Below are 10336 nucleotides of genomic sequence, written 5' to 3'. Positions count from 1 at the left end.
CGTCCGTCATGGATGACTTCATAATCATCTTCATCACCTTGCCACCGATAGCCATCGATGAAACCACGCAAGAGCAGGCGGTCCCGCACCTGTACGGAATCCGGGTCCATAAGGCTCTTCAGCTTGCATCTTCGACACAGACATCTTATCTCCGTCTCGTTCTTTTGAAGCATCTCGGCCTTCGTGGAGCTCAAAAAGCTATTCACGATGCCTTTGGTCATCGTGCGGACCATGGTCGCCTGCGGGGTAGAGCAAAACAATATTTTAGAACCAAGGAAAAATTTGGCATGACTTTGCCTAAAAACAGGACCAAAAAGAATGCATAGTGCCAAATTTTCGCCGAAACGGAAATGAATCAACATTCCGGCAAAATATTGACAACTATCGCATTTCAAATACCGATACCTGCAAACACAAACATATGCAACACCACAAATATATGCAACACCACAAACATACATAGATCTAGGCCATAAAAAGTGCATGTGCACATTGTTGGAGGGAGAAAAAAGTAGATCTACAACATAAATAAGTTTTCCCTTTACTTACCTATCAAAAAAAAGGAAATTTAACCACTTAATTTGGGTGAATCTATGGTGCAAATGAGGTGAGGAGGAGGAGGCAGCCGAGACAAGCTTGGAGGAGGAGGTGGAGAGAATGAAGTGAGGAAAGTGAATGTGGTAGGTGGTTATCCAAAATATCTACCTGCTCTCAGGTTATCAATGACGCACCATCTAATAATGCGCCATTAGTAATCCTGGTTACTAATGGCGCACCTGTTATGTGGTACGTCATTACTAGTTTTGCAAAAAAATAAAAAAAAATTGTTAGTAGTGGCGCATCGTGGTTGTGGTGCGCCATTACTAGTTTGAACTAGTAATGGTGCACCACAACCACGGTGCGCCATTACTAGCTCGCACCACAACCACGGTGCGCCATTACTAGTTTTAAAAAAAGTAAAAAAAATTGTTAGTACTGGCGCACAGAGTGTGTGGTGCCATTACTAGTTAAAACTAGTAATGGTGCACTATATCCTCGTGCGCCATTACTAGTTTTGAAAAAATAAAAAAAAAGGATTTGTTAGTAGTGGCGCACTGTAGATGTGGTGCGCCATTAATGTGATGGACACTAATGGCGTACCTACACATGGTGCGCCACTGCTATATAGCAGTGGCGCACCACATATGTGGTGCGCCATTAATGTCCATATTAGCTTTAGCCCTTTTCCTAATAGTGTGTCGGTCCAGCGACAGATACGGCGTGCCTGGTTGCGGCCATGGGCGCCCTCCCCTGTCAGCCGCCCCCCTTTCTCCATGCTAGCGCCAGATCCTATTTGACGTCTATAGCGTCGAATAGAGCACAAATGGTACGTGGCGCACACTCCACGTTCGCGCAGTTCCTTAAGCAGGTTAACCTATTTAATCTACCTTTTTTTTTGTTTTTCTTAAGAAAAAGAGAACTTGGTTTGTTTTAGTTTTTTTATTATTTCCTAGTACTGGTTTTGCTCGTTTACATTTTTATTTTCCTTTTTCTTCTTTTATTTTTTCAAATTCATGAACATTTCTCAAATTCGTGAACCTTTTAAATTTTCGTGAATTTTTTTAATTATGATTTCTTTTGAAAATTGGTGATTTTTTTAAATTTTTTCCAAATTACAAACTTTTCCAGGTCTTGAACATTTTTCAAATTTGTGAACTTTTTCCAAAAAGTTATTTGTTTTTGTTTTATGAACTTTTTTTTTCTTGAAAAGTCAATGGTCATGCTTGTTGGTGAGCGGTCAACGGCCACTTATCTTTTCACATGGGAGATAATTAAGAAGGTAAGAATCAGACCAGTGGCTCAAATCTATTATATACTGAGGCTTGGATCCGTTCACAGCTCGGATTTTATCAGAAGCAAATTTTTCAGATAATGTATCGTGCAATCTATTAGTTCTCGAAGTTTTTCTGTGTTGTGGCTCTGTGTGGAGTTGCTCTGCGTCGACGCATGTGTTTTCCTCCTCAAAACTATGTAGTCCACCATCAACCGACCGGGTGTTCTTGTGGTGGAGGGGGGCACCGCACACGGCTGAAAGAATTTATTATTTGACCCTTTCTTCAGCCTGAAGGTTTTTTTTAAAAATTCGCATCTTTCTTTAAAATTCAACCCATGTCGCCTCACAAAGTCACAAGCTTGCAATTGCAACCGCCTCGCATGAAGATGACAAGTGCTAGTACCGTACCATTTCTTCTGCATATACGTACGTACTGTCAAACTCGTGAGTGCATGATGTGGTGCAAACTCTCCTTGTGCCTGACGCACACCAATGCAACATATGCACCACAGCTCCAGCGGCGGCCTGTTGGAGTTAATCACAATTTACTTCATAGCTAGTACTACAATACACTTATGGCGGCGGCACTAATTCTCAGCCTAGTACTCCCTCCGTTTCTTTTTACTCCGTGTATAAGTTTTGGTCAAAATCAAACTATACAAAGTTTGACCAAATTTATATTAAAAAATATGAACATCTACAATACTTAAACTATATAATATGAAAATACATTTCATGATGCATTTGAAAATGTTGATTTCATATTGTAAATGTTGATATTTTTTAATATAAAGTTAGTCAAACTATGCAAAGCTTGACTTTGACTAAACCTTATATGTAGACTAAAAAAAACGGAGGGAGTATAATATCAGGGGTAGAATGGACTTTTCATGACATGTTAGTGGCCAAACTACGTCACATAGAGAACAAATTTAACACTTGGTGTCAAATAGGGAAGAATTTTTATTTTTGGCCAAATAGGAAAGCAAAATTTAAGAAGGGACAAATAAGAAATTCTCTCTTATAATTTATAAAAAAACACCTATTGCCGCATCCACCTGACAGCGACTGACAAGTGCCGGACCCAGGTGCTGACCAGAGCCGTCAGTTGAAGACCACACCATGTCTCTAAAATTTGGAGCGATAGCAACTCAGGTCTCTAAATTTTGCGTGTACATATGGTTTTGGTAATAGTTGGTACCAGCTCAGTGCCGCTTTTGTTTACTGATTGATGATTGTTAATCACCGGTGCTTCTCTTGATGAGAGCTTCGGCTGGTGGAGAAGAGCTGATTAATCATAGTGATCTTTGATGAAACCACGAATGAGTTCCATCACCTCTTCATCATGTAGCGGAAGTACGTTGAAAATCCTTGTATATATGTCCATCCATTGGTCTGTCAGAATGGACTCTGTTTGACTATTACTATCTCCGTCCTGGTTTAATAGTCCCCTCGTAGTTTGGGTTGAAGTTTGATATTATATTTGACTATTAAAATGTTAAAGCATGTCATCAAATATTATATTATTGAATTCGCATTTGAATGTAGTTTTCTATGATAGCAATTTTGTGTTATATAACTTTTATTTTATTAGTTAAAATCATGGTCAAAATATGATAAAAAATACAAGGGGACTATTAAACCAGGACAAAGGTAGTACATATCATGTTTTCTGAAAATAAGTGTGTATAGAATGTCGTGTAAACTCAAAACTAAGTGTGTCAGATATCTACAAGCGTTTAATTTATCAGAGGAAGTCTATGAATGAAATTGACGTGGAAGCGGAATGCAAAAGTATTCGGCATACAGTCAGGATATCAAACAAAACCACGGACGTATGACTCTGGTACACAAAGAATGTGATAAAACTCTGGTACCCAACGCTTACACAACATATTTAATTAAGTGTACAACTTTGCTTCAAAAGGAAAGAAATGATTTCAAACACAACAATGAAACATTACTCCAGTTTCTTATTTATCGGGTGACTCTAGCCGATGCCTCAAATAGTTTTCATCCTTCAAATAGCTCTCCCAGCATCTCCTCCAAAACCTCGGGACTGTTGCTTCCACGGCTAACTTGTTCAGCTAGTTCTGGATGCTCCGTCAGGTAGTTACAGTAACCTGAAATGACTCTCTCGATGATAGCTCTGCGTAGCACATCTCTGAGCTTGGGGTCCGGAACCTTCCAGAACTTCTGAGTCTGGTACGTTTTATGAAATGCTGACTTGAATTTAGCTAGCGGAGAAGTGTTGATCCAACGATGTAGAACTCCAGGAAAATTCGATTTCGGCATGCAGGACCAGGGGCGGAGCTGGGCCCCGGGCACCCAGGGCCCAGGCCCGGGGCGTGAAAAATTTCACAGGCTATGGTTACATAGATTTTTTTTGCAGGCCCGGGTTGCAGCCCAGTGAAAAAAGAAGGGCCGAACCTTGATGGGCTGCGTTACCGGAACACACACCCACACACGAGGCAACACCACCCACGATCGAACTGCTCCCTTGCGGCCGCCGAATCGCACGCACGCAGAAGATCGATCTCCAGACTCCAGCGCTTGCGCCGCCATCCGCCTCCGGCCATCCCACTTCCCTCCTTGCTCCCGGGATCCCGACTGCCATCCTCCTGTCCTGTGCATCGATCGCCCGCGTGGTGCTTCTTCACCGACCGGCGGCTGTTCGCTGCTGCACCTTGTAATCCCCCTGATGCTCTCCATTTATAACATGTTCTACTTATATTAGTGTATAATTTTGTCCAAAGTACTCCTTCCGTTCCAAAATAGATGACTGAACTTTATACTAACTTTAGTACAAAGTTATTACAAAGTCAAGTCAACTATTTTGGAACGGAGGGAGTAGTAAGGTTTTAGATTTGTATCAATGACAATCATTTCACTTAATGTTTATGCCATCTCTTATGAAATGTTGCTCTTTTTATCATATAACTATTCTTTGTAGTTTTTGTCATGCTTTTTTTATCTATTTTGTTGTATCATTAAGCATTGATTTTATATTGTAATCTTTTCGTGTAATTGAATCATATTTTATATGGGGTATCCTTTGTGGTAGTTAAAAGCCTTATGAACATTAAGTTTTTCCCTTGCGGTAATTTTTTTTTTGGGCCCAGGGCTTGCTCCATTCTTGGCTCCGCCACTGTGCAGGACAACACATGTCCCCAAGAAATATGAAGATAGAGATCCATGTACTCCTCGCATTCTAGTGTAAGATTAACTCCGAGAAGCTGAGCAAAAAAATATGAATTGTTGAGAAGGAACGTACACCTGAGGCTTGGATCTAGGAACAATTCCGATTTTCTTAGAAGCTCGTCCTTCAAATAATCCATTGTATCATCTATGGCATCACGAAGCTTTACGGTGCTTTGGCTTTGTGCAGAGGTGAGCGTCGAGGCACATGCTTTCCTCATCAACAGTATGCAATGCACGAATAACCGAATCTTTCTGTGAATTCCGCCTCCGCTTCGTTCAATCTCGATATCCCACTAGATGCCATAATATTCTGACCCGATGTCCATCGTGGTGCTGGATATGGCCTGAACTAACCCGTTCTCTTGTGTCTTCGAGGAGACGCTTATCCCATCGAAAATGCGTTGGGCTTTCAAAGAGAGTTCAGGCATCATCATCAATGATGCGCTGGAGACGCACATATACATGTGCAGGGCAACCTGTAGCTTATCCTCCACGATAACATCGAGCATGGTGTCGACAACGCCGAGCATTGCTGAGATACTCGCTTTGCCAAACCGTGCGACAGCCAACACCTCGTGGTCTACGAGCATTACTTCGTTCATACTGGCGACAATTATAGTGAGAGCACGGATCCACCTCTGGACCAATTCTTGGCGCCAATACATAGTCACCGTTTGGAGGTGGAGCGGCGGCTGTAATTGGAGAACCCAGTCGACGTCGAGCTCGACGAACCAATTATTCAGCGCAGTTGTTTCCGTGAGAGATGTGCTGTGGAATGCTCGTACCATGCACTGGGTGTAGCCGTCGCTGACCATTCTGTGAGCAATCTTCGTGAGCTCGCTGGTACCCAGGTCCGCTTCACTGACGGACGCGGAGTTGGAAGAGTAGCCGGAGTTGTTGGACCTAGAGGCACTGGAGCTGCTGGAGTCGTAGTTGGATCCGCTCTGACCGGAGAGAGTCGATCTGATGGGCCACTCAGGACAGAGCACGCTGACGCTCCGGATTGAGTGGCGGTAGGCAAGCTGCCCCTCTGTGCTGCTGCTACCTTGCAATAGGATTCTGAGACTGGAAAACACGATTGACAGGTGGTCCGCCATGCTACTATCCTACTCCTACTTTGTAGAGCTCCAAGAGATCGGCCGGGGAAACTATGAGAAGTGCCGGCCTGGAATCAACACTAATTGCCGATGACTTGACGATAATATCGATGAGACATAATTTATGATAAAAATACCAATCTCCGGAACCGCGTGACAGCGACTGAGGCCCGCACTGCAGATGTTATGCTAGTCATAGTAGATACTCTCTCTATCCGAAAAAATTTGTCCCAATCTTGTCTCTTAAATGGATGTACTATCTAGCACTAACTTTGTACTAGATACATCCATTTAAAGATTTTTTACGGTGCATCATACTACCCATTATGATGGGTAGTATTTGCTAGATCCAACGCCCAGTATGGATCGGTCAAATTTTCACGCTAGGACACATTGACAATTTCCTATTAAAGATAGACTTATTCTTTATTAGTTCTAATCACAATTAATTATTCTTTCAGGTTTACTATTTCACATCTAGATGTGAAATAGTTATCTCACATCTAAGTCTAGGGCCGTTGGATCTTATTTTTTGTTTAAGATTCGCGCAGCTTGTTCGGCTCGCTCGCGCTCATTGCCGTCGCACGCTGCAGCCTGTGTCCAGCCCGTGTCCTATGTAGGTCCCCGTACATGGCATTTTTTTAGACACCGCACATGGCAGTTGTGGCCTCTTGTCCCGCCTGCCCGTTGTGGGCTTTTTTTTTCGTGGGTCTCCCGTTTTTTTTCTTTGTGGGCTTTCAGCAAGGGAAAACGAGATCCTGTTTTTTTGTCCAGGGAGGAAAGTTTGTTTAATCGTTCTATGTCTTTGTATAGTTTCCTGCTACCTGCCATGTTTGATTTTTTGTCTCCCCAGAGCGTACATGTGTGAATGAGCTGACCCATGAAGGGCTTTTTTACTAGTTTTGGGAGAAGCTTCCAACCCTTTTTTTTGTCTTTTACTTTTTATTTTTTGTTTTCGCCTTTTCAAGAACTCGTGTTTTTTGTTGGTGTCTCACATCTATGTACCACACCGTTCGATCTGCAGTCTTTTTTTTAATGCGAGCCCTTGATTCCTGTAGTTTGCCGCGTCCTTTATGTGCTTGTGTAGTTGCCGTGCCCGTTGTGCTCGCAACACTACTACGTTTCATGGGCCCATTACGTCCTTAGTCGTTGTTTGTTGGCATGTGTTCCCTGCGTCAGTGTTTGGGTCTGGTTTTTTCTTTGTCCCTCGATCATGTCACGTCCATGTGAGTTGTTTAACCACCTCAAAAAAATATAAGTTGTTCATTTGCCTTAAAAATGTGAGTTGTTCGTGATTTTCTAAAAGAAAACTGTTATAATTTTTTGAATTTTTTTTGTACAAATCAGATTGACTATTTGCTAATTCTTTCCACATGATTAATTGTTGTACGGTTCTTGTAATTTGTTCTGTTTGGTGCGCATTGTGGCTTTTGTCCTCCATTTGTCCAGTCGAAACTTTTATACTAAATTGCAAAATCACATCTAGATGATTTTTTGTGATGTCTCGTCTAAGTTTTTTACTGGTTGATTTAGTTTTTGTTATTTTTATGCAAGCGCTATCCCCGCCTTGTTGGTCGATGTTTTGTTTGCCGCGCATCCTTTTGTTGGTCAGTTTGGCTTCACACTTTTCGGTCCATTATCGTGCCGCGCTGACAAGCCATTTCTCTACGTTGTTTCTAGGCCATGCTGTAGAATTAGAAGAGGCAAGAAAAGTGAAGGTCTATCGTGGTTGTTACCTTCTCTGTCAATTTCATATTGTCTCCCATTTATTCTAAGCTTTATCAAGAAAATTAGCAATGTTTTATCTGAGTTGTTGTCCATCGGATCTTGCTGTTGTAATCTACTGCAAATTTTTGATCTTGCATGTCTACCGATGTATCCCTCTATTGTGTTGTTCCCTTTTGTTCGTTTGTCGTCCCGTCCGTGTTGTATATATGTTTTTTTATTGGGCATTTTTCTACACGCGTTCTTGTGTGCCCATGTCATTTGGCAATGTCATAGAAGTCAAAGAGGTAGGTTGTGCGCTTGTCCCGGTTGCAAGTCTACCTTTAGACTCATAACTGGGTCCATATTTTATTTTTCATCCTGGTTGCAAGTCCATCTTTTGCTCGTAACTCGGCTCATAGTTTTAATTGTTATAGTTGCAAATCCACCCTCTACTCACAACTGCATCATATTTTTGTGTAGTTGTCTCAGTTGCAAGCTCACCATTGACTCGTAATTGGGCATGTGGTTTATTTTTTATTCCAGTTGCAAGTCTACCCTTGACTCACAATTAAGCTCAAAGTTTGTAGTTCTCCTAGTAACAAACTCACCGTTGACTCGCAACTCATATCATAATTTTGTACAGTTGTCCCAGTTACAAGTCCACTCTTGATTCGCAACTAGCTACGCCCATAGTTTGTTTTATCCTAGTTGGAAGCCCACCCTTGACTCGCAACTTGGCTTGTGTTTGTCTTTCATCCTAGTTGCAAGTTCAGCCTTGACTCGCAACTGTGATTGTAGTTTGTTTGATCCTAGTTGCATGTCAACCCTTGACTCGCAACTGGGTTCATAGTTTCGTAGTTGTCTCAGTTGCAAGGACACCTTCGACTCGCAACTAGCCTCATAGTTCTCTCTATTGCGGGCCCACCCTCGACTTGCAACTTGACATGTCTTTTGTTTTACACTCCAGTTGCAAGTTGACTCGCAACAGGGTCCATACTTTGTTTCCTCCCAGTTGCAGGTCGACCATTTACTTGCAACTGGGCGCACTGTTTCATAGTTATCCTAATTGCAGGTCCATCCTCGACTCGCAACTAGGTTCATACTTTTGTTGTTATCAAAGTTGTAAGTTGACCCCCGACTCTAACTAGGCCCATAGTTTTTTTGTGGGTGAGGCCCAAAGTTTGTTGTTGTTCTAGTTGCAAGTCCACCCTCAACTCGCAACTGGGTCTCTATTTTGTTTTTTATCTTAGTTGTGAGTCCACTCTCGACTCGCAACTGAGCTCGTAGTGTGTTGTTGTCGTAGTTACAAGTCCACCCGTGACTCACGGGAGGGTATTGTTTTGTATTTGCCCTAGTTGCAAGTCCACCATCAACTCGCAACTCGGGGGGTGTTGTTTCTTGTTCTTGTTCATAGTTGTTGCAATTAGACCCTCGACATGCAACTAGGGGTTTTTGTCGACCCAGTTGCAAGTCCACCCTCGACTCGCAACTCGGGAGGGTGTTGTTTTGTTTTCACCCCAGTTGCAAGTCCACCCCTGACTTGCAACTCGAGGGATGTAGTTTGTAATCGCCCCAGTTGTAAGTCAACCATGTAATCGCAACTCGGGAGGGTATTGTTTCTTGTTTGTTTTCACCCTTGTTACAAGTCCACCCCCGAATTGAACCTCAAGGAATGTAGTTTGTAATCACCCCGGTTGCAAGTCAACCATGTACTCGCAACTCGGGAGGGTGTATTTTTGTAGTTTCCCTAGTTGCAAGTCCACTCTCGACTCGCAACTCAGGGGGGGTGATGTTTTTTGTTTTTTTTTCATAGTAGTTGCAATTCGACCCTCGACATGCAACTAGGGGTTTCTGTCGGCCCAGTTGCAAGTCCACCCCTTGTCTTGAAACTCGTGAGGGTGTTGTTTTGTTTTCACCCCAGTTGCAAGTCCACCCCTGACTTGCAACTCGAGGGATGTAGTTTGTAATCGCCCTAGTTGCAAGTCTACCATGTACTCGCAACTCGGGAGGGTTGTTTGTTGTTTGTTTTCAGCCCAGTTGCAAGCCATCCACCCCGACTTTCAACTTGAGGGGTGTAGCTTGTAATCGCCCCAGTTGCAAGTCAACCGTGTACTCGCAACTCGGGAGGGTGTAGTTTTGTAGTTGCCCTAGTTGCAAGTCCACCCTCGAATCGCAACTCGAGGGAGGGGGGTTGTTTTTTTGTTCTTGTTTCATAGTAGTTGCAATTACACCCTCGTCCTGCAACAATGGATTTTTGTCGGCCCAGATGCAAGTCTACCCTCTTTTGCAACTTGGGAGGGTGTTGTTTTGTTTTCACCCTAGTTGCAAGTCCACCCCCGACTTGCAACTCAAGAGATGTAGTTTGTAATCGCCCCAGTTGCAAGTCTACCATGTACTCACAACTTGGGGAGGGTGTTGTTTGTTTTCACTCCAGTTGCAAGCCCACCCCCGACTTGCAACTCGAGCGATGTAGTTTGTAATCACCCCAGTTGCAAGTTAACCATGTACTCGCAACTCG

The 10336-nt window shown here is 42.9% G+C and overlaps 1 protein-coding gene across 1 annotated transcript; it reads right to left on the bottom strand.

The window, feature by feature from the left end:
• Positions 1–5307: 5307 nt before the first annotated feature.
• LOC119361403 lies at positions 5308–6111 on the bottom strand. Its single transcript, XM_037626626.1, has one exon. It carries the CDS (start codon positions 6109–6111, stop codon positions 5308–5310), a length of 804 nt encoding a protein of 267 aa, XP_037482523.1.
• Between the last annotated feature and the right edge of the window lie 4225 nt (positions 6112–10336).

This window comes from Triticum dicoccoides, chromosome 2B (assembly GCF_002162155.2).
Source record: "Triticum dicoccoides isolate Atlit2015 ecotype Zavitan chromosome 2B, WEW_v2.0, whole genome shotgun sequence".
In the NCBI taxonomy this organism is placed as follows: domain Eukaryota; kingdom Viridiplantae; phylum Streptophyta; class Magnoliopsida; order Poales; family Poaceae; genus Triticum; species Triticum dicoccoides.
Note: the sequence above shows the minus strand (reverse complement) of the source record. Positions and strands in the feature narration are given on the sequence as shown.

Excerpts from the sequence above, each read along its gene's own strand:
- LOC119361403 (XM_037626626.1), bottom strand. The coding sequence starts at position 6,111 with ATGGCGGACCACCTGTCAATCGTGTTTTCCAGTCTCAGAATCCTATTG.